Below are 26306 nucleotides of genomic sequence, written 5' to 3' on the forward strand. Positions count from 1 at the left end.
TTGCCTTGAACCGTAACTACACGCCGCTTTCCAATCTAATCCTATACGCGTCGTTCGTGTATTTTCGATAAAAACTAAACCGTACCGAGTCTAATTTTTTTTTGTTCTATCTTTCTTTCTTTCGACACTACCCTAGTGTGCCTCTATAAGACTCTCAATTTTACGTTAGTATTACATGCATTAGGGACTAGGCCAAGAAACTGCAAACAACATATCTTGTACGTATTTCTAATTGAGATTTTATGGTGTATATAAGCGTATGCAAAAGGCAAAACATTTGTATGGAAGTACACTGATATCGCAGTAACGAAAATACAATATTTTTCAACCGCGCGGCGAAAATTGAACTGTTATAAATTAATTTCGAGGGATTCGAATGTACGTACATAGCTTCTAGTGAAACCGTTTGCAAAATATTAATGGCATATATATTTGTACGGTTTATGATGAATGTAATATATATGGCCCGAAGAGCACTATCGCCGATTGGATATTTTCTTATTGGACGGATTCAATTCAATTTGTGTAATGCATCCTTCGCGCGTACTATATTATAACGTTATACTGCATATGACGTTATATGCATGTATTTATCATATCAGGTCCTGAAAATATCGTCGCCGAATCTGTAATCATACGTACAATTTCTACGGGTTGTACGTTCAGCATACGAGTATATTACTAATTTCCTTGATCACGATTTTTGGAACTCCAGAAACGAAGAAGAAACAGCTGCTCAGAAACGTTGTAGGACATTTTCGTCGATGTTACAGCAAGGATAATTAAATGGCAAAAGAAAAAGAAAACACCCCGTCACTACATTGTATAAGAAATGATAATTTTTACAGATATAATAACAATGCCAATGTTTTTATTAATTCCTTGTCACCATATTCCGAGGAGATCGAGCAGCAGGCTTTTCGGAGCAATCAAATAATTAAGGAGACTCGAGGGGATTGGGGTAACGATTAATAATAAGTCAGGCATGACGACGCAGAGCAGCGGCAGCTAAGGATAATGATGGTACAAGGATTAAGAATCACGAGTTACACCCTGCAGGACTGCAATAACGGCTGGGTTCCTACAACCATTCTTGGGAAATTTATTATAATATTTTCCTGCGCACCCCGTGTGTCAAGTTTTGCCATATTATAAATTATACATCAGGGATGTTTTTGCTTCGCTGGAAGGGGTTCAACATCCCCGGCCCTTGACGATGTTAGATGTCTCGAGATTACGACCGCAACGGTATAATGTAACAATGCACGATAACTAAACCGGCACTTAATTTTATTTTAATTATTATTAATTGCCGCGACTCGCCCGATAATACGAAGATCATCGTGTATTCGTGAAGATCGACGTTCGTATTTATGCATATGTACATTTATACAGCTTCTCGAGGCGAACTGATGTTTCATCATTTATTGTTAAATTGACGCAAGTATTTTTTATCTTGTAATAATAATAATGGCAATGAAAAATATACGGGAATGTTTCGCACAAGAATCAAAATAATTCTGTTAATTTTTGTACTTGAAGGATAATTTTTCGCTTCCTCGAAAAAAAATTCATCATGCGTGAAACGACACGAAAAAAAAAATTCAGCTCGTGGAACTAAATATTAGATAGTTACTTGTAAACAGTTCGTCGAACTAAACGTTCTGTTATTGGAAGAGCACTGCATGGTTCGTATAACTGACTGTTAGTCAGCTGTCATAGCTGTACGTTGTTCAGCTCTCTCAGCTAAACAGCTTCGTTCGAAGAGCTAGACCAGAATTTTTCGGCTCCGCTCACAGCGCTTATTATTAAATAGTACAATTATATTGCTATTAGTATTATTTTTCATCATTATTATCATTATTTATTCAGTGTCATTTACATATTTGAATGGACTATTTAAACAATTATCTATCAACTGTATTTAAATCATACTCATGAAATTTGAAGGTTATGAAATATGTCAACGCACCAGAGCACAGCGCAACTTACAGCTCTTAGAGCAAAACCATTCAGCTGTGAGAGCTGAACAACTTGCAGCTATCAGAGCTGACTAATATATAGTTGCTGTAACTACAAGATAGACCGTAGAGTGCGTATAGTTACTGGAGCTGTAGAATACAGCTCGCCGAACAGAATTTTTTTTTCCGTGGACGTTTCTCGACGATTGAATTGTTGAAGGAAATGAAATATTTTCTTCTCTTCCTTGCTGATTTCTGCATTCAAACATTGTAATGTTCGGAAAAAAAAAGAAAATGAGAATCAGAAGCCTAATGGATGGTTATTGAATTGATATTCCATGTCAACATTTTCGTTAAAATAACAAGGTCCGCATCCCTTCTATGCTTACATAGCTGAGTGCCGGTAATTTTTCTATAAACTGTTATTTCAATTCCTCCCGCGATGTCTATGTATTACTACATGTATAGAAATGTACATTATATACGTAATTATAAATTACGCATATATACTGTACAACTAATAAGTATAAATGAAAATGGCGTTCCGTTGAAAACAATAGTCTGTATTATTATCGGTAGATTTAACATGCCATATAGGTATAATATGAATATCTGCGGTATGTATAGGTATTAGAGTGTTTAAAAAAAAAAATTTTTGGATTTTTCTTAACGCTACCCGATAAAATACCTGTTTGGGACCTAAAAAATAATCTCTTAAAATTTGAGCCACTTAGCTTATGCGTAAGAACTGGCGCAATTGATTTTTCGTTTTTTTTTTTCACTTTTTCCTAAAAATCTCCCCAAATATAACATATACGACAAAAAGTCTGAGAAGATTTTTTTTATGAAATTCAATTTACCGTGAAAAAAGTATCTCGTGATTTTTTCATATATTGCGTATTTATCAAGATATTTACAAAATGCAAAATTACAATTTCAAATATTGACTTTTCTTTTCCAAAACAATTTCTTTTTTTTTTTGTTAATTCAGAGTCGATCAACAAAACTTAGGATTCGATATGAAATTTCTTTTTTTATTGAGAATTGAAAATTAATATATGAGATCTGAAGATTTAAAAAAAAAAATTGTTTTGGAAAAGGAAAGTCAATATTTGAAGTTGTAATTTTGCATTTTGTAAATATCTTGATAAATACGCAATATATGAAAAAATCACAAGAGATTTTTTTCACGGTAAATTGAATTTCATGATAAAGATCTCAGACTTTTCGTCATACATGTTATATTTTTAGGAAAAAGTTTAAAAAAAAACGTAAAATCAATCGCGCCAGTTCTTACGCATAAGCTACGTGGCTCAAATTTTAAGAGATTATTTTTTAGGTCCCAAACAGGCATTTTATCGGGTAGCGTTGAGAAAAATCCCAAATTCTTTTTTTTAAACACTCTAATGTACATGTATAAGATTATCCGTCCATCAAATCAGAAACTGTTATTAATTTATTATAAATAATTTCCAAAGTGTGCGTGAGAAAATAATACGTGTATATGACGACAAGTTTTTACACACCGCAAAGTTTATCTCAAAGCGAGTGTTCCTGGAGAGTGAAAAAAAGCAAGAAGAAGGGAAAAAAGTAAAATTTCGGCAATTTGAATAATTCATCGAAGTTTCTGGTGTAATGGCTATATATATACGGCTGTTGGAATCGTTGCCGGGACGTAGAATCATAATAGTGGCTGCTAGCAGGTCGTAAAACATTTCAGGCACCAAGGTTGTGTGGGACGTGCATTTCGCGTACATACGTATATTGAATGTATACGCCCGTACACACACAAGCATTTACATAGGATATGCCCATCTATAAAATGAACGAAGATAAAAAAAAGTGTATAATAAAAAAGGGGAGGAAAAAGTGACAAAGTTTGAACAATTTTCAAACTCGGTAGGATCAATAATCGTGGCAGGTTGATTGGCCGTTGTTCGGCCAATGGAATTCACCGTGGATTTTCCACCCCCGGCGTAGGCGTGATTTTCAGGGATTCTGCGCACGGAACGTAAACACGATTGGCCAGGAGTGAGCCAATCCTCGTTGGTATCGTGGGTCAAAAGAAGGCAGGGAAGAAAAAAAAAATTAAGTAAATTGCGATAAGTCACGGACTGATATCTATGCTGCAGTATATTTGATGTGAATTCTTACTGCAGTCGGAACAAGTGAAAAAGAGAATGGAAAAAATGATTTGACGGGGGAACGGAACTCAAATAAGAAAAAATCTGAAAAAAAACAACAACAACGACAAGAAAAGAAAAATATATTCGAGGAATAGGAAAAGTAGAAAAAAAGGAAATTTTTAAAGCTCCGAGTGTTGAGAATAAGCGAAACCTACAATTTTTACGAGAAGGATGTAAGTTTTTTCTAAAATCGCGGAATCGAAATGTTGACTATATTCGACGCTTCTCTCCTGCCGCTTTCAAATTATTTCATTGCAACTTTACTCGTGGAGAAAATGATAATGTTACCATGGTTTTTTGATAATTGGATAACGAAAAACTGAAACCCGTTGGAATAATTCACTGTACATTTGCGGCGATATTGATATTGTACCTATTAGAAAACTTAAGGTACCATGCTTAGTGCAATGGATCGAAAAATAACTGATTTTCGCGATTTTTTTTTTTTGTTCGTTGGTTAAAATACGCTAATGAGCCTCATTTTTTTCATGTCAAATCAAAGCACTCACGAAGAACAGAAAATAAATTTTTAAGCGTTCATCTTTATTTTTTAACTTCTCTTTTTTAACGATTTTCCCGAAACGAGGTTTTTCAAAACGGTTTACACTCTCAAAGTGTGAGTTTTCAAGCTATCCGTCTCAAATTTGAACACAACATTCTTCACGCCATTCTTCATCTGGCAATGGAAGCTTTTTTTTTCGATATATTCATATTTTTTTTTAAAGAAATATTGTCAAAAAAATAGACTAAACTCGATACTTTTTGTTCAAACCGCCGCCACTTTGTCGAATTTTTATTTTAAAAAACATCACCGTAGCAAGATAGCGGCTTTCAGACTGATTAATAATCTTTTTTAAAAATTTTATTTTAGATAATGTTTACGGCGACAATCGTGTACACTGTGAGGACTCCTTTTTTCGAAGTTATTTTCAACCTTGTAAAATAAGTGTAAAGAAAATACAAAGCGACGTTTAAAAATTTATTTTCTGTTCTTCACGGGTGCTTTGATTTGACATAAAAAAAAATGAAACTGATCAGCGTATTTTACCCATCGAAAGAAAATCGCGAAAATCTGCCACTTTTCGACCCGTGACACACACATGGTCCCCTTAACGTCTGGGTTTTACATAAATATAATAACTTTGAAAGATTAATTTTCGCGCATATATAACTTACTATGTTATAAACGCTGGGAAATATGTCGCTAAATTCATGCACATACCCTTACCCCAAATCCAGATAACATGTTCAATAATTAAGATCGTGCAAGTCGACACCTGCACCAATTACGAGATGCGATTTAGATACAAGTATAAATTGTGCATGCATATAATAGTGTTTAAATATACGCGTATAGAATAACGCGTCAGAGCCATCAGGCGTCAAAGATACCGTCATTGTAGCCTAAACGAGAATTTACAGATAAGAACAGTAAATTATACGCACTCTCGAGGGCAGGAACAAAATAGACAATAGGAAACGAAGTTTGCAGGATGCATCGCGGTGTGACAGAGGGTGAGAGAAATACGACACCGAAAACTTAAACGCAACGAAGTGAATCAGATATTGTATAGCAAAAATGAAACTATGAATATTTACATCGAAGATAACAATTCGTCGCATGGAGTTTGGATCGTATTTTGAGGATGTACGTACGTACTGCAAAAACCCAAAAGAAATTAAGTCAAATTAGAAAATTTTAAAGCGACTCCGGAGATGATATAATACAAGCATAATTATATTAAAAGAAGCTTTATTACATGGGTAGTTCCAAGATATTGGCTCTTTTAATGTCTTTTGGAAAAAAAATAGTAAAGAATGAAGAATAAATTTTTTTAGAGTGACTGTGTTCTGTGTGGCGCACTAAATTTCTAGCATCAAATATTTTCAGAATTTCCAAAAATTAAGTTCAAACACTAAAACTGTGTCTACCCTGCCGTATCCCGCCAAAAAAATTGTTGATTCCAGTGCAAATATCTGGTAACCTATCCAATAAGTTGCGATAAAAAATGTATTTTCTTATACCTGTATAAACGTACAATGGTATTTCAGTAACGAATTTGATTCCACATTACTATTTTTCAAAATATTCCATATTCCGTTTTGTCCCACTCTTTCGACGCCTCCTACCCGGGTATTTTTATAGCCGTTATTTCTGAACTAATACAATGAACTTGCTCGTTAATACTATGTCAGCGTGTTAAGAGTTCGGCACAAAGTTGGCAAGACGTGACGGATCAACGCCGTTGCACTTTGTTTTCAGTTAGCGCGGTGCAATTGCCGTTTTCTATCTACCCTGGTAAGTCGCATGTCGCAATTAGTTGTCTATTTATTCTAGTTTTAGGCAACGTCTATTGTAATATGTGCGGTAGTCACTCTGTCCAAATTGGAAACCAAAAACATGATTTGCCTCTGTACTATCAACGATTTTCTGCAAAAACATCTCTCCCCTGCCATATCTCGCATGGAATATGGCAAGGGAAATACAAAATAACCAAGAGAGATAAGTATTTAATGAAAAAAATATTTATGTACAATACGAGAAAGGCGATGATTTTATGTTGCGTTATATTGAGGAATCTTTTGAGTTCATAGATTTTTAATCGGTTTTATATATTTCATCTCGGGTAATATGTGAAACGACAAGTCTAATCATTGTATGTAATCATACAAAATATATGAAGACGAATTAAAAATATCGTACAAATTAACTATAGATATTTTTATTTTGCAGTATTTTATTTTATTCATTCATGAGAAAGTCTATATCCTGCACACCATATCGCTCCCCTGGTCAGTGTCTATCTCCTGGCACCTTCGAAAAGGTATTAAAAATAATTAAATTGTCTCACCCTTTAGTAGGTATCATAAGGAGACTGATAATATTCCATTAAATATGAAATTGACCGTAATCATTACTTTTTTACTCTGCCACGAATGTCAGGTTTTGAGACGCAATATCTTGGAACTACCCGTATAGGCATGAAGAAAGAATTGCCAATGTGATAATTATATTCAAATGAAACATGTATAAAAAGCTTGAATTTTATTTTACTGTTTTCGTGTACCGTTTGTTCAAAATAAATTTGTCGTTCAAAAATCACTTGAAACAAATATTCAATGACGTTAATGATATGTGTTTGAATGAAATTAGATTTTTAAAAACTACGGATAGGGTATATTGTCTGAATTACACGAATCCATTCTAATCAACGATTCCAGTCTCTGATGCAGAGTAATTTTGTTCGTCTCGGCTGTAGGCTGGTCAATAAACCAAAAAAGGGTGCGCGAATCGAAGATCGGGATGTACAAGGTAAGATCCGACGATGCATGATAACTCTCCCGCTCCACTGCAGCGGAATAATATAAATGTACAATAACTGTCGCGGCCTGGAAACTTTACAGCTATCTACTCGAACAGTTTTGAACGGCTACGGTAGCAGGGGTGTAGGTCGGGCTTGAGTTCGCCAACAGGAATGACACGCGATGCATCGAAAGGGGCCGACGAGTAAGTTATGTCCTTCGATTTTACTCGGTGGCGGTTAAGCGAGGCGGCAAGGGACGACACTGATAGTTTCGAGGCTGTTGACTCATGTTAAGTGCTCCTCGTGGGCTGCGAGGGAAGGAAAATACATCGGCATCGAGGCTGCGAATCGCATCTCTGACCCTCGCGTAAAGAAAAATCTTGGCCATTCATCCTCGGCGGGGTTTCAATACGAATTTAATAACCACGATTCTCAGTTTACGCGCTCTTTATCGGAATTCTCGTTATATTTGAATCGGATAGATGGTATGAGCTTAGTATGAGCGCATCACTATGTTTCAATGATAAATCAAACTTACTCGATCCTGAATTGTACCGGACGAATTTGACTTGCAACTGTAACCGTCGACTGAACAATTGACGATCGCCGTTTGTTCGAATTTCACTCCAAACATTTGTCAAAGTCCTCGTAGAACGCCGTAGTCGTGGAAATGGGCCCCGTGACGCCATTCTTCATGCGAAATAAGAACCGTTTTTTCGACATTTTTGGCTCTTTTTTTAACCATGCCTATTTTTCGCAACATTTAAATAATCAATTTAGGATAGGAAAACTGAGAGAGTTTTTCTGCGATGCTTGAACAATACCTAGATCATTTTTGCTTAGATTTTGAGAACTCACCGTTGAATCACAATATCACGTTTGTGAGTGTGACAGTTCTGCGATTCTACCGAGGTGCGATCTTTTAGGGTTAAGCAAGGACACGCGTCGTACGAGGAAGTCAAAAACACCTTACAGATCATCGCAAAGCTTCAATTACGCGCATTACACGGTATCGTTTCGTTTGGGGTTGATTGGAACACTTACCGAGCCACAGACGGTACCGACCGCGCTGTGACTCCGAATCACCTCGGCGGCGGGTACATGCACTAACCGTTGTGAAGTTACCGACGCAGATTTATCTTACCGACACAGCTCTGTGGACATATACAAATTTCTTTTTACCGACGAAATGACTGTCATTGAAAAGTTGCAATCGTTGCAGGTACGTTGAATTGTGCTGATTTATTTATAAATAAGCTAGTATCGTAGTCTCTCAATATTTTACGTTAGACGACGTATTTTATAAGTATTTTCAAATATTTGACACAATCAAACTGACGCGTGAAATATTACTCGAAATAACCGCGTTGCAACCTGAATTTGGTTCAGCAAGTTCGTTGACTGACGCTTCAGTCAACGGCAAATTCAAGTTGCGGAGTCGATCGTGTGCCCAGTACGCAGGCAACCAAATTTTCACTAGTGAAATTTGTGCAGCTGATCAGGGTGCTTAATATTCATTTAATTTGTCTCAGAATTGGACAATTTCAGGAATTACATTACTAATACAAATAACTGTCAAATTAAGTGATATCTGCAAAGAACAATTTTGAATGCATAATAATACTATATATTGTTATTATACATATGATTATGCAGAATATAAGATTATTATGATATGGATAATACGCAACAGCACAAATATAATTTACAGTCTCTTGGAGTAATGGGTAGGAATAGTGTAATAATAGTGATAAGATAGCTTCGGTAGCACCAAAATAGTAAAAATAGAATATTACATCGTATGATATACTTTACACACAGTATGTAAGTGCGCGTTTGCATAAAATTGTGACGGTATTCAAGTACATGTATATTCACAGCAATGCTAATGATTTCAATACCAGGTCCCACTGAGTTGATTACAAGTATTAATATAAATTTACGTGTATCTGAAGCGGCAACATTTGATACACGTATAGCTGTCTCCTTCCGTTCTTTCCAAATATTTTATCACATCAATACAATATACCGTAGGTACATAAAGATAATGTGTCGCTCGTAATAGAGATTAGTTCTCCTTTGCAAGTCTGAAGATTTAGGCTTGACGAGATTCGGGTACTTGCGTACACAAGGAAGAGCGACCCTTGATAAGTAAACTCATTTCTTTTCTTCCCAACATAAACATTAGTGATTTTGTGTGCGTATAATGTATATTGTTTAAATAATATCTGTAATAATAGTAAATAAAATATCTGTATATGTACACTTATACATCTGTACACTATCTCAACGTTTATCCAAAGAACCGGAGCCGTTAAATACTACTCACAGTAATCGTCAGTACCTGCAGTAAAAAAAAAAAAAAGAAAAATGAAGAAAATAAAATTTTTATAAGATATTTGGATCAGGAATACATACATCGCGGATACACTTTTCGCACCGATACGTAAGAATTCATATATTTTTGGCAAATATAATCCAGCCCATACCTTTCAGAGCACTTTGATTAATTACTTCGCTCAGCCAATAAAACTTCGTCTTCGGGTCTTGGCAAACGTTTATAACGATTCTGCGATACCATATAAACCGACAAACCACCAAAAATGATAAAAACCAAGCCGATAATATTGATCAGGATCCCTTCGTCGATAAATTCAGAGTATGATGATTGTCTGAAATATTGAATTCAAGGATAACGGTTAAACATTTCCAATATTTTCATTATGTATATACCCAATATTTTTCCAAAAAAAAAGTCAATTTATAGATATATTTTGACTTTTTCCATTTTTTTCCACCTCATTGTTGTTACTTAATACTTACAATACCCAAATAGCCTTCTCATTGAGTCCTATAAGACAGGCTGCAATAACACCAACGAAACCGGCAGTACCGAAGTAAACGTGCAGCGGCATGTAGGCCTCTCGTAAATGCGGTTGTATTGTGGGATAGAGAAACGAGATCATTCCAGCAACCCACTGAAATAGTCAATATTTTCTCAATGTCGATTCAGGAATACAGTGTGAACAAAAAAATGTCCCGATTGAAACGGAATGTGACATCAAAGAGAAAAATTCACCTGACAACAGAATAAAAGAACGCTGGTCAAGCCAACCCAGCTATGCAGTGTGTACATATTCGGCTTAGGCGGGTTGGCCAGATTATGACTATCGAAAGCAGCGATAAGACCAATGATGGTGCATAACAGGCAAAAAATCATGATTCCAGCGTGAACAAGCTTCAATCGACGCTTTCTAACGGTGCGCTGGGTCCTGTAGATGAGCATTCCTATATGTAGATAAGCACAGAGTACATTGAAGTATTAATTAGTGGACTTAGATGTGTTACTATTATACGCCGATACTCTTGAATAACGAGACGTTAAACGCGACTAATGAACATTGTGTTAAAGGTGGCGACAATTCTACTAAAATAAAATTCCCGGACTTTTCCCGTTGAAAAATTCAGAATACCCAGATCTTTTTCCACAAAAGTTAGGTAATGTTGAGTGGCGGCATTTATGACCAAAAAATCCAGAAATTGTGCACCTTCGATACATAAATTTCGATTCACGACACATAGTATTACTTCGTTTCACACAAATAATTAGAAATTGAACAATGCCAGTTCCGAACGTTAGTTTAGCCGAATTTTTGAAGCATAGTGGAAGTTTGAAAACAATTTATAAAAAAGTATATTTTTCTCTGGAGTTCATCACAATTCGCGGAGTTTTACCGATAGACGAAATTCCCTGAATAAACCCGGTTTTTTCAGACTGTCGTCATCTTGAAGTTGTACATATTTACCATTTGAGTACAAAAATACGAGTCCAATGGTCATCAAGAGCGGATGCCAATTAAATTCATGTCCCGGATCAGAGGTCCAAGCAAAACCGCCTCTAAAATGGGTAACCCATACCGTCACGAGAATAATGAGAAAAATGCCGACAAGTTCGGTGATTCCGAACAGTACATTAAATCCCTCCAACAGTTGGGCCTGAGTTGGCTGATTAGGTTGCTGATCCATGTCTAAAAAATTAAATCGCACATAGGTGTAATGAGTTGATAATAAGAATTTTCAAACGATATGAAAAATTAATAAATAAAAATTTAATTAACAATCAAAAGAATCAAACCAACTCGTTTTCTCATGCATACCTGCGTATACCAAGAGAATATCTTGAAAGTTAACACTCGGTCACCGCCGACTCGGCAACACTCACGTTCTTCGTCTGTTTTTCGCAGGCTGGCCATCCGATATTTAATTTCAAACTGCGAAAGGTCGAAAATCGAAAAAAGTCCTTAAAGCTTATCACATTAGGTGTGATCACCCATAAAAATTCGAATCATTATTCATGGACGATTTGACAGGGAATGCCCCATACATTAAATGAAAACATAATCGTCGTCGTCGTCGATGCAATCATTTTTCGGCCTATCGCAGATTAAAATTAAATATGGGATGGCCAGCCTGCGAAAAACAGACGAAGAACGTGAGTGGTGCCGAGTCGGCGGTGACCGAGTGTTAACTTTAAAGATATTCTCTTGGTATATAATATTTTTCAGCAAATTAAAATAACAATGTGAATATGACGAATCGTTGCGTTAAGATGCACGATCGATATCCGACGTCAAGGACGTTAATTATTAAAGTACAATGAAGTATCGCTACGCAAAGCGTAACTTTGTGTACCTACGTACATACCATTCGATCGAAGTGTTTCATACTCGTAAGGATAATCCGACGGCATTTTGTACGGATATAAGGATATACCTGTAGGTAAGAACTCGATTTTGCGTCAAAGAGAATATAACACAGGAACCGACGCAGCTAATGCATCAATGTTATCGAAAATAAAACGTCTTAGCCACAGCTGCTACACGATTAATGCGAAAAACAGCCGACAAATTACAACAACAAACGCGAAAATACATACATATATATGTAGGTAAAGTTAAAAGAAGGTTAGACGCAATATAATGAGAACCGTTCAGCCGTCATTGGTAAATACAAGAGCGAGAGACTCGAACTGGAACATTCCGATGGAAAGTAGGTACAATAAAACCGTCCAACGTGAAATGCTGAAGATAAAACAAATATCACGTAATCAGTGTGAACGATATGTTGTTATATTCAAACGGCACACGTGTTATATATCGTACTGCTTATCGTGCGTGCAGCTTACTCTGAGCAGAGATTGTCAATTCCAAAAAAGAATTGCAGCTCGATGAATCGTTCGGGTAGTAACAGCCGTGAAACTTGGCAATCAACAGTTGTCACCGCTTCAGGTGATTCTATGCAACTGGTGTGGATTACAAAGCTGTTGCGTTTAACCGCGGACATACACCCGGCTTGTGCGCACAGCGACGCGGTGTCTATCGATTATACAGACGCTTGTGGGTGGGTTAATTTTGCGCCGTACTAACCGCTGCTCGACGCAGACAACTGCGGTTTTCGCAAACGCATAATCGCAGCGTTCCCCGTTTCGGCAGACACTCTTCCACGGGACGAAAATCGTCTATTGTTTCTCTAGCCTCGAACGTCTCGTGGGAGAAAGGAAACGCAATGGTATCCCCGTTTTCAACGAGGTTACCGATCCGACCACGCGACGTGTGGCAGCGAATTCCGTTCAGTCACCGTTCGCTGGGTTTGGAAAGTGGAACGTTGACGCAGTTCCTCGGCCACGTCATTCGCCGCTTCGCCTCAACCCGCGACCTCATTGGCTGAATAAGTTTAGTTCACGTTTTTAATCCGCTTCTCTTTAACATGCACCGACCAGCTAATACTTGTTACGAATTCAAGGTTCTCTTTCTTGTTATTTCATTGACGATTGTCATCTTTTTTTCTTTTCTTACAGATCTCGGTACTCACGTTCTAAATTTTCAACGTTGCGTTCTATTTACATTTTGTTTTTATTAACACAGTTCTACCTAGTTCTTTTTCGAGGTACGTAAAATATTTATCTTACAATTTATTCTTCTTGGTTTAAATATCGATAGAAATTAATATGTATGAATAATCACTTATTTGCTAAACAGGATGGTTATAAATGGTATTTTCCAACATTAAAAAACCGATACACAGATTCTTCAGAGATCTTGACAACTGTTGTTGCCTGACAAAATTTTATCCAATTTTGATGGACACCCTGAGCTAAGCAGAAGTTGATTTGGAAGTGCTTCATAAGCGCGATGCTAATTCCATCGCGTTCAGATGGATAGAGAAGATTACTAAGAAGCGAGAAAAAAGAAGAAACAAGGATACCTACAAATCTCGAAATGCTACAGATACTTATATATGCGTATATTCATTTTGCACATTACCGTAATAAGAGATCTTTACCATCTGTGTCATATCTTGTCACTTGTCGACTATTCCATGAAATGAGTGTCACTGGACCCAGATCCTTTCACCTAAGTGCACTCACGTCTAATCGTAAGACGCGGATATTTACACAGAGAGTGCGAAAAAATCATTGGTGAGTTCCGTGCCATGGCGACGCTGCCTTAAAAATTAGGTATAAATATATGTTGTACTCCGATTCGGCGACGCCAATGCGTAGGAACGCGTCTCTTGATCCAATGGCAGACAGTCAGTTAGACATTGGAGTGACAATCAATAAGCCACTGCAACTGGAAAACAATGTTTTTTTTTATCTTTATCATCAAAAAGAAATACATATTATTCTCGACGAAGTAATCTAATCAAGAATAAAAGAATTGCTGATATCTTATTTTTCCTCTCTATTTGCATTCTTCACCTTTGTTAGTAGCTATAGCTTTGCCAAGTCGATAGCGGATTTCCTTTTAACTCCTCCAGCAATGATTATCATTTCAATTTTCCACCATACACGTACAGATTGTAGGGGAAAATGATAATCGATGTCCTAGGTTCTTTTCCATGAATAATACATTTCCAGTGGTCGATTAACTCGCCAAAATTTGTCATTGACTTGTCGCAACGTTTGAGAACCACTGAGAACAACCAGCTGGCCGGGAGATGGAGCTATGTATATGCAAAAATTCAAGTGTCTGTGGGATTCTGACAGTTCCGTGTCCAAATCAAGCGTCAATCGAGTGGCAAGGTATTTACTCAGATGGTCAACTGGGAAAACACGAAAGAAAATATCAGTCAATCAGGAACTTTTTTTCATACCGAAAATAGGTAATTTCTCACCTGTTGCATTGGCTGTCGTTTTGATATATCGAATGCTGTTCTCCTTCAATGCTTTGATCAATGAATTATCCTCAGCCATTTCCGTTGGATGCGGTTTAAAAACAAGTTCAATTTCGTTCAGCATAAGTGGTTCCCCGGGTCCTTCCCCCTCCGTATCAACCATAGATTCTCCCCCGCCAGTCTCAACTTCAACACTGGACCCTGCAGAGTCATTTTCAGAATTTTGCTGACTTTTCTGTCGCTTTGCAGGCTTCGGAGAAGGCGTGGTTGAATTTCGGGATGTTGTGCCTGTAAACATACGAGAAAACCTCTGCAATACAGATCTGTGATTTGGTAACGAGCATTCAGGTTCAAGGCAACAAAGAAGGTAATAAAAACTTAGCTACCCGACACTGCAGGGCTGCTCGCAGGCTGGGAGACGCTGTTAGTAGAATTCTGGTGATTCTGACTGTTGCTAATTACATTAACCATCAGCGCACTGTTGTTTGGGATTCCTGTTGGTCCTTGCGAGGAGTCGCTTTGATTAGCCATGTTGGCAGTTGGATTGGGAGTCGTCCGTCCACTGGTGTTGCCAGCAGTGTAAGAAGCCGTACCATTGGCATTTTCAGGTTCGTTGGCATTCTTCCGAGACCTTTGCGGCCTATTCTGACTTTGAAGCTTAATTCCCTCTGTTATGGAATTGACCAGAGCTGCCTGAGAATGAGATTTGTTCAGTTTAGCTAAAACACGCTCCTGGTGAGCCTCATACTCATCACGACTCGGGTATATCTTTGATATGAGGAGGTCGAAGTTGGGATCTGGCCTCAGCGACCTTTTGGAAACCAGCTTTTTGCGGCAGGTCGGACATTCCTGAAAATCGAGAGCATCGATAGCAGGATTGCATACGTGAAAATCGATGGGTGTTGAATACCATAAAAAAAGTACTCGCCTTATTTCCGCTCCTGAGCGCGGTGATGATGCAGTCAGAGCAAAAACGGTGAAGACACTCCTTGGTAGTCATCGTCTTCTTCAGCATGTCCAGGCATATCGGACACATAAGCTCACTGTGCAAGCTCCTCGGGCTGACGGCGATCTCGGTATTGTCCGTAATCGCGTCCTGCGGCGTTCTATGCAACTCGTAAAGGGACAATTCCCACGTTTTGTTTAGACCCACTTGCTCAGCGGCCGCCATTTCTGCGTGGTGTTTACAGATTCAGAAGTCAGGTAAGCAAACTAGATTTTCTTTGCAGTAAACGTTTTCTTCTTCAACTATGATGCTTCTTTCTGGGGAAAATCGAACACGTAGAATTAAACGCAAACCTTTGTTGCGCTGGAATACTGATGTTTATTCCCTAACGTCACTTGATTGTGGCTATGTCAGACCAATTATATCTCAGTGGTTCGATGCAGATCTATGTCTATGGTGGAGATAAACAGAAAGCAAACCACAACAAATGAACAAAGAGACAAGGAAGAGACGCGGACTCTTGGCTTACCGGGCTTACCCTTTCGCTCTGCCGATAGGGAAGAACGCCTAGCGGGGTTTCAAACCAAAAGTAATGACACTCTAGCTCAGCTGTCAAAACATGTAAACAAACAATCAGATCTGTCAGATTAAAATCGAGGATAAGAATTTCGAACAATAATCAATATTTTCATCATAGATATAACAATGTCCGACGAACTGTTGACCAGGGAGAATAAATTTTACGAATTAAACGGCGAGTTGGAAAGAAAAACTAGGGAGCTTATGAGGGAAGTCAATTCCGTCGTTAGCACGACGCGGTTATTCGACGGCGAGGCGGCTTACGAACGTCTAGTTAATAATTCAAAGTCGAAAAATGGGGAGCGGGATAAATCCTTAAAACAGGTCGTTGATTCTGTGTCACGAGACTCAGAGTCTGACGCAGGTTTGCCGCGCTTCTTGAGCAGATCGAAAAAGATTAAGTAAGTCGTATTGTTGTACGCACGATAGAACCATTAAAGTGGTCGAATCAATTCTATTACTAAATTTCACAGAGATACCCCTGACAATGGAAGTTACGAGGAAAGTTTTGAGAAGCGCAACGACGCTGTGGTTAGATTTTTCAAATCAAAGGCAAAAATCCTAGAGAGCGAACTCGAGGCCATCAAGCTAGAATATAAGAAAAAGGTGGGCTTTGCTGTTTGTCTTTGCCTGTAATGATTCTCTGTTTCATTCGAAACTGGTCAATGTTATCTAAAAATTATTTTATTCAAGTGTGATTACAGCAGCGAGCTTCAAGCGGAGAATAAAAAACTAGACGAGGAAAGGGTCAAGTTTTGTGGTCAAGTTACATCGCTGCGAGAAAATCTTGGGAAAATTGAAGCCACCAACAGCACACAACTTGCAAATCTGCAAAAAAGTGAGAATGAGAATGTTTCGTTAAAAAAGGTGGGTTTGTCTCTTATGTAAATTGCTCGGAACATCAGTTTCTCTCAATTTTTTAGGAGCTCGATGCATTGAAAAAAGAATTGAAAGCAACCAGTCAAAGTTTGAGTAGCTACACCATAAGACTGAATCGATCTACAGAGGAGAATGAAAGACTTTCCAAAGCATTGAAGAGCAGTAGACTGAAGGAAAAGGTTCTTAAAATATTGATCAATCTGTGCCTGTAATTCCGCATGATCAGTCTCTTGGCTGATTTTTATATGACAGAATTTAGTATCTGTACCTAAATTTGATGTAAATTCAGAAACCCAATGAACGTGACAGTAAACAAATTTGCTTTACAGGAATTGAGAGAAGATAATCGAAAATTGGAGGAGGAAAAGAAAGCAGCAATAGTAAATCTAGAAAAACAACGATCAGAGCTGCTGCATGCTTTCAAAAAGCAAATGTTGTTAGTGGATAATCTCAAGAAGCAAAAGGTAGATTATATCACTTTTCAATCATATTGCTTGAGAAGAGAAAGGGAAAAAAAACTTAATCATTTTTTGCATTACAAATATCCAAAGGCACACCTGGAAGCAAACATACTGATTAAATACACAGAGGAAGAATTACTGAAGTTATTAGATTGGAAATTGGACGACGTTTGAAATAAACTTAAAATCTATGTAACAATAAACAAAAATCGCATTACATATATCCTCAATTCAAAGGCTGAGTGTTTCATTCCATGAATTTTCCATCAAGTGAGAGAAATGACAAGACTTTGTAAAATGTACAATTAAGTTCAAAGGCAAAAATGATTGCAAATAATTGCAAATTACCGACTAGGTGGAAGTACTTTTCATTGGAAAACAGTATATATGTATTCTTGTTCACGTTATACAGCCCATAAAATGGATTACACATAATTAATAGTATTACTGAATAGAAAAAATTATCATTATAAATGACATATCCAAATATAATTAGTCGCAATATACATTTTTTTCAACTTTTTCAATTTTTACTCATATGTCTGGCTGATCGTTCATTTTTACGATTTACCCCATTCTCATTTTGTTTATTTCTCTGAGTTTTGTATTATTGATTCATTTTTTTTTTAACCCTTTAACATCATTATTGTTATTATATAGTATATCACTTAAGAATTGTCTGGTGAACGTGTCGATATGATTACTTTTTATCATTTTAATTTTTTTTAATATGTCTATATGTATATGTATAATATCATTAATATTTACACTGCGTGGTCGACACGTTCCAATTATTCACCAAAAGATTTTTTTTTACTGTTAATACACCAATCTTCTCAACCAAATTTTCTCTCAATAATTTTACGTGACAAGAAGTGCAAATTGAGAATAATAAAAGATACCCTCCTAATGCAATAATACCTAGCACAGAGAAAATTCAATGGATTTAGGGGAAAAAATTGAGCGTAAAAAATTATTCCAATATACTTTTCACTTGTAATTGTTTCTCTTCATTATCCTTTTGACTGGTTATAAAAATGTAGAATAGAAACAAAAAATATATAATCACAATGATAAAAGCAGAGAAAAGTAAAGACAGTGAATGAGAGGTGAAAACAATTCAACAGTTTCTTATTGTGGTAATAATCTGATTGTTTTGTGAGATAATCTGAGCAGCCTGAGAAATGGATGAACAAATGAATGAAGGAATCAATGAATGACGAATATTATTATCTTAATAAAAAATTCCGAGGATCTATTAATAGCGGCTTAATTAATATTATGGTAGTTTCATAGTAGGCTAATAAATACCGAAAGCATAAAATACACATTGTTGTGAGCTTATAGTATATTTATGAATAGATTTTGCGGTGATGTTGATGTATCATTCGATTATTATTGCAAAAAAAAAAAACGAAAAGGAAAAACCCATTTTAACATCTACTTCATGTTTTCATCGCAAATGAAATCACGCATACTTCTATAATTTTACCTTCTAAATTGCTGTCATCGATTATTAAAATATTCAATGCTTTTTTTATACTTCTTACCCTCGTTTTTCATCTTACATCTTATGCCTCCCGACTTTTAGCGACATATTCCAAATATAATTTTTCAGCTTTTCAATAAAATAAAATATATTTTGTACGTAGAATTCTATTCTTTTCTTTACCCCTGTGTTTTGTCAGTTTAAATAATACGGCGCATCGCAGTATTAACAAATCCCATGGACTTAGTGCTGTGTACACACCATTCATTTTTACATTCCTCAATTTTCAGTTATCTCACGTTCAAGTATGGTTAAACAATTGAGAATATCCTTACTAATTCAACTAGATCAAATCAAATATTATTTCATTGACGACCCAAATTGTACCTGCTATGTTACCTACTTACATATCATCCTAAAAATTGAATCTAACTACCGCGTATCGTTTAATTATGGTTGCAAATTACGATAAAACATCAGTGCTTACTTATTTATTTATTTGCTAAGGACATTTCTTTCTTTCTTCTCTCTTTCTGTTTCATCGCCGTCTTGTTTAGAATCTGATAAAACGTCTCTAAATCGTATCTCGCATGACTTCCATTTGGATTTTGCAATACTTTCCATTTCCCCAGAACAGGCGAAATTCGATTACAATCCAACAACTTCCTCACAAAAATCTTATCACGGTCCTTAAGCATTACACGATGATCATAATGAAACGAAAGAAAAACCATCGCAAAATAAAGATAAATTTCTTTGCGCAACCCTAGAAGATTAGAAAAAAAAAAATCACAATAACAACAGGAGGATTTGTGGCTATTAAAATTCGAATACACTACAATAAAATATTTTATTAACATTACGTAATTATCGATCAATCAAGAACAAACTAGAATAAAAATCAGAAAAAAAAATAATTACAATTATGCCAAGAAAATATCTCTAATCCTTCATCTTGAATATGATCCATGAAGTTTTCTCAAACCAAAGAAGTTCACATGTTTACCTTTTGGTGGGAAAAAAAAAAAAAAAAAAAAAAAAAGAAAACCGGTAACGCACAGCGAGCTTACAATCAATTTACAACAACAGTGATAAAAAACGTTGTTCGTAAATTACCAAGGATTGTTTGATAACAAAACGAGAAAAAAAACAGGTGCCCGATATGATGCAAGTATTTATCAAAATTATCTATAGATAGAAGATGCGTTTCGAGTCTGTTCAGCTAGTTAATTTAACAGGTGTACGCATCTAATAAAATATAAAAAAATACTGAATACATAGGAAAAAAAATCACGCGTGTCTCGAAGATTACGACACGAGCAAACAATCATAAAATTTAACGTAGAAGCAAAATTGCATTTGCTCCTTCTTCCATAAACAATACAAATCGATAATTGGTATTTAAATTGTTCATTTAATTTTAAACCACAAGGTTTGTTCTCCGGCTGTCATTAGTTGCAAATTACGTTTATAACCGAATAAATTTGAACTATGAAAGAAATTTATTAATAATATTTTATAAAATCCATGTTTCTTTCTTTTTTTTCGCTCTTCCTTCTTTTTCTTCATTTTTGCTAAATGCGATCGGTCGGACAATTATTTCATACAGGGCCGAAAGGAGGGGAGGGGGCTTATGTTGTATACAAGAACTTTGTGTGCGACGTAAATAATAAATATTGTAACGTAGATACAACAGCAGCAGCAACAATGACAGATGCGTACGGCAGAAGTTGTTTCTCCTGTTTTAAACAGCTGCTACTTTGTTGTCTCACTTAGGCAGATCATGCCAGGTAACTGTACGTATCCTTTTGTCCTTCCGTACGTTCTAGATATTCCTTTTCTATTAAAATGTCTATACATTTCTGCGAATAAGAGAAATCAAAGAAATGAGCGAGAAGATGATAAGCTGTGTACATCCGTCAAAGAAGATTGTATATTGAAAATTTACAAATCCTTGAAATCAACTTAACCCTCACCTTAATAACGTGCACCCTCGGTTTGAATCTCGCACTGAGCTGGTTTAGTACTTCGGCGACGAGTTGCTGGTGCTTTAGGATCTTACGCATTTTCATAATTCTTACAATCGCGGCTTGAATTAACAGCTTGCGATCTTCTTCTATGTGCTTGTGGGTCGTTTCCTGTTCAACCTTCAATTCCGTCTTCATTGGTATGTTGATATTTACCCTTAATTTTTTGCTGCAATTAAAATTATTCGATAGTTGGTCAATAATGAGTTCTAAGCCTTCAAGTTTTACATGTGAAAAAGTACGAGATTTACGAATTCTGGACAATAAGGTGAAGGAGAAATGTATTCACTCACTTTTTATATGCTGCAAATAGTTCGATGGTTGACGATGGAGTTAAATTAGTTTCATCTTCGTGTGCAGGGACAGTTAAAAGCTTCGCTTTCAACAAAATCTGTATAACCTGTGTTACAAATAAGAAATAAAGCAATTAAAAAGATGGAGCAAAGCACGATAAGTCAGGAAATTTATTTAAAAAAATCTATGACGTTAAGGACCTGCACAAGAAAATCCATTTTGATTTGCGTTGCGTCATGAAGTTGTTGCATGGTCCAAAGTGTAGCCACATTATACTGCAATAGAACCGCCATTTGGAAGGTCGAAGCTTGCAGAGTATACCTGTAAATAAAAAACGAAATTAGCAGAGATTGAGAATTATTATAAAAAAGAAAAAGAAAAAACAAAGCCAGCGATGCAAGAGATTAACAATAAATTTTCACCTGTTCTTAAAACAGTTTGTGTGCAATTCCCCTTTGGACATGTTGTACAACCAATTCAATTTTCTCCCACTGTGCTGAGAACTATAGAAAGTGGTAAACCTGTGCACAGATCTTTCCAGCTGCGAAACAAAACCAAATGCGTTGCATAGATTGTTCGGGACACGTACATTATTACCTAAGTATGCAAAAAGAACTAGTACCTCTGTGGGTAGAGAAAATGTAAAAGATTGCTGGAACGGCCAGGAACCGGACGACAGCACCTGTATACTAAAATCGATGTCCAGAAGTTCCGTAGAATTTATCAAATGCCTTCGAAATTGTTCGTTCAAGTCTTTCGACACTCCGATATCCTACAGGACGATAAATTTTCAATAAAACAAGGTAAAATAGTAAAAAGTGGAATATAATCTGTCAACGTGATTACGTATAGATACCTGGAACATGCGCTGTAGTTTAGAAGTGTATTCGAATCCGCAAGCTTGTTTCAGCTTTGAAATCATTGACGCTTCAGCGTCGTCGCTGGCAGACATGTGCTGCACGAGCCGTTTGGCAAGCATTTTACTGTAGAATTTTTGGAATACATCTTTGTCTTCGATATATTTGAAAACTACCATCTACACGAAGAAAGAACATTATTTTAACCTCGCTGTTTCATTTGATGATAAGATCGCGAGATAGATGATGTTACACTTTGCTATTAGTTAGATAAAACTTACAACTTGATTAAGTGTATCTTCGAGCTCTGCCTCTTCCGGATTCTTACTGCTCTTCTTGAGTAAAAGGTCGCAGTACTTGGCCAAGAGTTCTGGCGATTTGCTACTGCTATTAGCAGCTCGTGTAATAGAGTTGCTGTTAATGAACCGTCCGCAAGCTTTGTCCAGAGCAGCGACAAATCCACTATCATTATTAAACGCAACCAATACCAGCGCATTATACTTCTTGTGAACTTCCAAGATAGTGCTCACATATATTTTAGGATCCTGCACTAACAACATGGTAAGTATAAAGTTCTGAAAAATAATTTCCATAACCGTACATAGTAATGATTAATAAGCTCAGTTTCATGATTCTCTCAATATTTTTTTTCTTTTTCTTTCTTGCAATATAAATCCAGGTAATCGTAAGTCGCTTCTAAGAAAGAGACGAATAGCAACACTCGTTCATCAAACATTTTCCTATCGAAAGACCCGAAACTTGATGGCTAATTGCGTGCAGTTATTAAAGTTTGATCGGTAAATTTACATACGTTAACCGCAAAGTCGCCGCACTTGTCGATAGCAGCTAATCCCTGACTAGCTATGTGACTTTCGAGAAGATTGCGAAGCTCCCCAAGACCATTCGGTATCCTAGCGACAAGCATGTACATTCGACCCAAATCGACATTTTTATCAGCGTCCAAAAGATTTTGGAATTCTGCATGAAATATGTCCAAATGTTTCTCGATGAGGACCTTTTCGCAGGTTTTTGCTAGACGCTCATGTGTCGTCTGGTGCAAATACACCCTGACTCTTTTCTCTTCCTCCAGGAGCCTCTGCTCAGCCTGTGAAAAACGAAAATATTTGTATGAACATCCCACTCCTTCTTCTTGGCGTTAGTTTCGCTATATGTTCGTCAAACACCTTCTTCATATACTCTGTGACAGGATTATGTCGTAGGAATTCAGTGCTTTCGCGTGTATAAAAGCGTTCAGTGTCATCAAGAAAAACATTCTCAAACGAGTCCTTGTAGACGGACAAATTCTGCCCTTTGGCGCCCGGATCCTCCTCATTTAGACCCAGCTCAACATAGCAATTAATCACTCCGCTGACAAGACTTGTGTTTATAGTCTCACCGTTTCTCTCTCGTTCTATAAGTTTGAGCACCGCGTTGGTCACCTGATAAGTAGTGGAGAAAAGTGGGTAATTTGACATCAAAAATACGCTGATTCACCTCATTTGTTTTACCTGCTTGTTCAAATGTTTGAATAAATTATCCCTCCATGTGACCAACGCCAGCTGATAGATCTCACAAATTCCTTTTCGACCTTCCTCGCACTCTCGCCTCACCCAGTGACGGTTTAAATACGCACAGACCCCGTTCAGGACTTTGCTGCTGAATTGATACTCGTCCCATTGTCGAGTGTAAAACTTCAGCACATCCTCATCCATCAGGTCGACTCCATGCTAAACGAGGATTGAAATCAGGCATTGAATATCGCAAGAATAGAGCAAGAGAAAACTGGATAAGGATAACTAATCGGCGTCTCGCACCTTCAGTAAACTGATGAGATAATTCCGCAGAAAGTCTCGCAAACGTTTGTACAATTCCAGCCCAACTAACTGAGCGCCGCCCGATATTTGACCCTTCTTACTTTTCATCGACGTCCTGTTGTTCAACTGCTGATGTACACTCGTGCAATAGTTATACACGTGTCTGTGTTTTTTCACATCAGTTTTACAGTTAAGCATAAAATACATTATGTAAAATTTTTGATAGATTCTTTTTTTAGGTATCACAAGCTGAGTGTCAAAAACATTTTGAAATATGTCTTTCAAGTCAATTGTTGATATCTAAGGATACGTATAGAGCTCCATGTATCTTGGCTTGGGCATGCATTGCCGGTTGTAAACCTGCTCGATGCCTTCTCTCAGGTCGCCCCAAATCTGGTCGAGATCTATTTGCTTGAGACCCTGAGGACCAGTAGGATGGCTTCCGGTGCCACCGGTACTTCTGTGTCCAGACATTTTATTCCCAAATTAATGTCTGACCAGCCTCACTCTAATTACCTGCTACTTGAATAACTCTGGAAATGAAATAAGAAATGCCACACGTTCTTTTGTAATACTCAACTGTGACTGGCGATACTAATAATTTGATGGAGATAAAAATCGCACGGCAATACAAAGAAAGATGTTATGTTGGTGCTATTATTTGTGGTAAAATTATGTATTCCAGCCGCAGAGGGCTTATCTAGATTTCTGAACACGCTGTTTCAAATAAATACAATAGATTCCAGATGAACGAGGGACTGGTTATCCGCAGATAAGATGCGCATACATAGATACGATTGACGTGTGAAATGTGGGAGAAGAGTTTTGTTGTGCCAATCTTAATATCTCAAACAATCTTCTTTGTTTGAGGGTTCTTTCTTGTCGTGTAATTCATTCGTTAATATTTTTGTTGAAATATACGTCTTAGAGGTTTGAGAATCGTTTTTAAAAATGTTACAGCTCCAAATCGGCTGTGTGTAGCAAATAAAAGCCTAGTTATATGTTTAGATTGGAATCCAAAATTCGAAGACTATCAGACCAATCAACGGTTCTGCTAATATTTACCAGAAGATACTGTAGTGTGACCGAAACGCGGATTAACTCGTTAACGGAAATGTGAATCCGAACATAAAATGCAGCGCAATGGTGACAGAAGGGGGTTAATTCCGTTAGCGAGCAAATGGTAACTGGGGTAACCCGATTATGCGATAGAAAGAAACGGTGAAGGAATAATGCGAGAAGTGAAGAAGAAAACAAAAAGAACTAAGAAATTGATACTACGCTTGGTAAAATTTTTGCGAAAAATACAAAGCAAGAAGTGGATTCGGTCGATAGAACGAAACGTAAGAACCTACGCGAAAGGTCCCATTGTCTCTCCTCAATGCCATTTGAAACGAAGGAAACAACATTTTTTTTTCTTCCTCTCTTTCTCAAACTAGAAATCTTATCTCGGAGACAAGGAAGGTTTACTCACCTGGCGCTAAGTCACCACCGCATAACAATATGTGAGCCTTGCGTTGAAAAGCGAAATATCGTGGATTTGGTGCGTCTGGTTGGAAAGCACGGACGAGAATTTGAACCACTATATATGTATACACGAAAGAGGATTGAATATCTGTCTGAACGAATACGCAGTACGTGTGGGTTAACAAGTCGGTTATGATACTGAGTGTGCTCCGTGCTTTTCTCCGTTTTCTGACAGGTTAAGTCACACTGCAGCCAACTTCAAGACTCTCGGCTCGCTACAGAGAATCTGAGATCACTAGATTATCCTTGGGACAGAGAGCTTGGGATACCCTCGGCTGGCGTTGAGCTGGCCGTTCGTTGTTTTCGATCGAGGGTGACTGCGGTCATCGGACTATTCGACGCGCGTTCGACTTCCAGTTATTCACTTTTACCCACTAATTATGATGTGTTCTGTATTCAGTATTTATCGTTCAAGACGCCGAACTTGCGCGACTCTGGTGGCTACCCAATTATAATGACGATAATGATGGCGCAAAATTTTCAATCGATCTTATATAATTACTCAATTTTCTTTGTATCGGCTGCGAACTGCATACCGTCATTATAAATAAACGCAAAACCTCAGGATAAAAACGCAAACGGACAATTTGTAGCACAGCGGTTTCGACCTGTTCTCAACTACGTTAACTCGGAAGAATATTCGCCTAAATGTTCATTTGCATTCACCTACGTCATCGCGTGATCCGTTCCACCATGTTGTCTAACAAGGTCGAACGCAGCGCATGCGGAAAGTTCTCGAATTATGAGTCACTCTTCTTGGCCGACTGAGCTGAGCTCTCTCGATAACTTCAGCCTGGTCGTAGAT

The 26306-nt window shown here is 37.2% G+C and overlaps 4 protein-coding genes and 1 long non-coding RNA gene across 18 annotated transcripts; 2 read left to right on the plus strand and 3 right to left on the minus strand.

The window, feature by feature from the left end:
• Positions 1-9212: 9212 nt before the first annotated feature.
• On the minus strand, positions 9213-13067 carry LOC124218207 (plasma membrane ascorbate-dependent reductase CYBRD1). Of its 6 annotated transcripts, none has more exons than XR_006883001.2 (6): positions 12157-12296; positions 11259-11480; positions 10532-10740; positions 10276-10430; positions 9871-10124; positions 9213-9796 (listed from the first exon to the last, which is right to left on the minus strand). XR_006883001.2 is itself a non-coding variant. In XM_046624705.2 (6 exons), the coding sequence occupies exons 1-5, from the start codon at positions 12916-12918 to the stop codon at positions 9959-9961; spliced, it is 792 nt and encodes a 263-aa protein (XP_046480661.1). In that variant the 5' UTR covers positions 12919-13067; the 3' UTR covers positions 9213-9796; positions 9942-9958. The 6 variants fall into 6 exon arrangements, 5 of the variants coding, with proteins under 5 accessions (XP_046480661.1, XP_046480662.1, XP_046480663.1 ...); XM_046624705.2 differs by lacking the exon at positions 12157-12296 and adding an exon at positions 12879-13067 and having other exon boundaries at positions 9942-10124; XM_046624706.1 differs by lacking the exon at positions 12157-12296 and adding an exon at positions 12638-12791 and having other exon boundaries at positions 9942-10124.
• Positions 11947-14460, plus strand: LOC124218208 (uncharacterized). Of its 2 annotated transcripts, XR_011177053.1 has the most exons (4): positions 11947-12231; positions 12986-13183; positions 13310-13398; positions 13491-14460. It is a non-coding gene; the product is annotated as an uncharacterized lncRNA (long non-coding RNA). The 2 variants fall into 2 exon arrangements; XR_011177052.1 differs by lacking the exon at positions 11947-12231 and having other exon boundaries at positions 12861-13183.
• LOC124218204 (E3 ubiquitin-protein ligase RING1-like) lies at positions 13496-16102 on the minus strand. Of its 4 annotated transcripts, none has more exons than XM_046624700.2 (6): positions 15557-16102; positions 15015-15477; positions 14629-14916; positions 14213-14556; positions 13795-14084; positions 13496-13682 (listed from the first exon to the last, which is right to left on the minus strand). In XM_046624700.2, exons 1-4 carry the CDS (start codon positions 15797-15799, stop codon positions 14339-14341), a joined length of 1212 nt encoding a protein of 403 aa, XP_046480656.1. In that variant the 5' UTR covers positions 15800-16102; the 3' UTR covers positions 13496-13682; positions 13795-14084; positions 14213-14338. The 4 variants fall into 4 exon arrangements, with proteins under 4 accessions (XP_046480656.1, XP_046480655.1, XP_046480654.1 ...); XM_046624699.2 differs by having other exon boundaries at positions 13496-13716; XM_046624698.2 differs by having other exon boundaries at positions 13496-14078.
• On the plus strand, positions 15690-20029 carry LOC124218206 (testis-expressed protein 9). 3 transcript variants are annotated; one of them, XM_046624703.2, is made up of 8 exons: positions 15690-15831; positions 16018-16195; positions 16272-16554; positions 16627-16759; positions 16847-17020; positions 17077-17211; positions 17362-17496; positions 17584-20029. In XM_046624703.2, exons 3-8 carry the CDS (start codon positions 16280-16282, stop codon positions 17665-17667), a joined length of 936 nt encoding a protein of 311 aa, XP_046480659.1. In that variant the 5' UTR covers positions 15690-15831; positions 16018-16195; positions 16272-16279; the 3' UTR covers positions 17668-20029. The 3 variants fall into 3 exon arrangements, with proteins under 3 accessions (XP_046480659.1, XP_046480657.1, XP_068991905.1); XM_046624701.2 differs by having other exon boundaries at positions 16018-16163; XM_069135804.1 differs by lacking the exon at positions 15690-15831 and having other exon boundaries at positions 15968-16163.
• A 432-nt stretch (positions 20030-20461) lies between these two features.
• Cul1 (cullin 1) lies at positions 20462-26137 on the minus strand. 3 transcript variants are annotated; one of them, XM_046624693.2, is made up of 14 exons: positions 25449-26137; positions 24285-24507; positions 23975-24137; positions 23669-23887; positions 23345-23599; positions 22972-23265; positions 22442-22705; positions 22160-22339; positions 21926-22075; positions 21726-21844; positions 21504-21624; positions 21303-21409; positions 20959-21178; positions 20462-20844 (listed from the first exon to the last, which is right to left on the minus strand). In XM_046624693.2, exons 2-14 carry the CDS (start codon positions 24446-24448, stop codon positions 20764-20766), a joined length of 2337 nt encoding a protein of 778 aa, XP_046480649.1. In that variant the 5' UTR covers positions 24449-24507; positions 25449-26137; the 3' UTR covers positions 20462-20763. The 3 variants fall into 3 exon arrangements, with proteins under 3 accessions (XP_046480649.1, XP_046480647.1, XP_046480648.1); XM_046624691.2 differs by having other exon boundaries at positions 22442-22735; XM_046624692.2 differs by lacking the exon at positions 25449-26137 and adding an exon at positions 25040-25280 and having other exon boundaries at positions 22442-22735.
• Between the last annotated feature and the right edge of the window lie 169 nt (positions 26138-26306).

The sequence above is a fragment of the Neodiprion pinetum genome, chromosome 4, assembly GCF_021155775.2.
Source record: "Neodiprion pinetum isolate iyNeoPine1 chromosome 4, iyNeoPine1.2, whole genome shotgun sequence".
NCBI lineage: Eukaryota > Metazoa > Arthropoda > Insecta > Hymenoptera > Diprionidae > Neodiprion > Neodiprion pinetum.

What these genes read in the sequence shown, in the direction of transcription:
- LOC124218207 (XM_046624704.2), bottom strand. Translation starts at nt 12,202, where the DNA reads ATGCCGTCGGATTATCCTTACGAGTATGAAACACTTCGATCGAATG. An exon ending in TGAAACACTTCGATCGAATG is followed by an intron (nt 11,481 to 12,156) that starts GTATGTACGTAG and finishes TTAATTTTTTAG; the next exon opens with ACATGGATCAGCAACCTAAT. An exon ending in CGTATTTTTGTACTCAAATG is followed by an intron (nt 10,741 to 11,258) that starts GTAAATATGTAC and finishes ATCTACATATAG; the next exon opens with GAATGCTCATCTACAGGACC.
- LOC124218204 (XM_046624698.2), bottom strand. Translation starts at nt 15,799, where the DNA reads ATGGCGGCCGCTGAGCAAGTGGGTCTAAACAAAACGTGGGAATTGTCC. An exon ending in CGCTCAGGAGCGGAAATAAG is followed by an intron (nt 15,478 to 15,556) that starts GCGAGTACTTTT and finishes CTCGATTTTCAG; the next exon opens with GAATGTCCGACCTGCCGCAA. An exon ending in AACGACAGCCAATGCAACAG is followed by an intron (nt 14,557 to 14,628) that starts GTGAGAAATTAC and finishes GTGTTTTCCCAG; the next exon opens with TTGACCATCTGAGTAAATAC.
- LOC124218206 (XM_046624701.2), top strand. Translation starts at nt 16,022, where the DNA reads ATGTCTATGGTGGAGATAAACAGAAAGCAAACCACAACAAATGAACAA. An exon ending in AGCGGGGTTTCAAACCAAAA is followed by an intron (nt 16,164 to 16,271) that starts GTAATGACACTC and finishes TTTTCATCATAG; the next exon opens with ATATAACAATGTCCGACGAA. An exon ending in GCAGTAGACTGAAGGAAAAG is followed by an intron (nt 17,212 to 17,361) that starts GTTCTTAAAATA and finishes TTTGCTTTACAG; the next exon opens with GAATTGAGAGAAGATAATCG.
- Cul1 (XM_046624691.2), bottom strand. Translation starts at nt 24,448, where the DNA reads ATGTCTGGACACAGAAGTACCGGTGGCACCGGAAGCCATCCTACTGGT. An exon ending in TCACAGAGTATATGAAGAAG is followed by an intron (nt 23,266 to 23,344) that starts GTGTTTGACGAA and finishes CGTTTTTCACAG; the next exon opens with GCTGAGCAGAGGCTCCTGGA. An exon ending in CTATTTGCAGCATATAAAAA is followed by an intron (nt 21,179 to 21,302) that starts GTGAGTGAATAC and finishes TTTTAATTGCAG; the next exon opens with CAAAAAATTAAGGGTAAATA.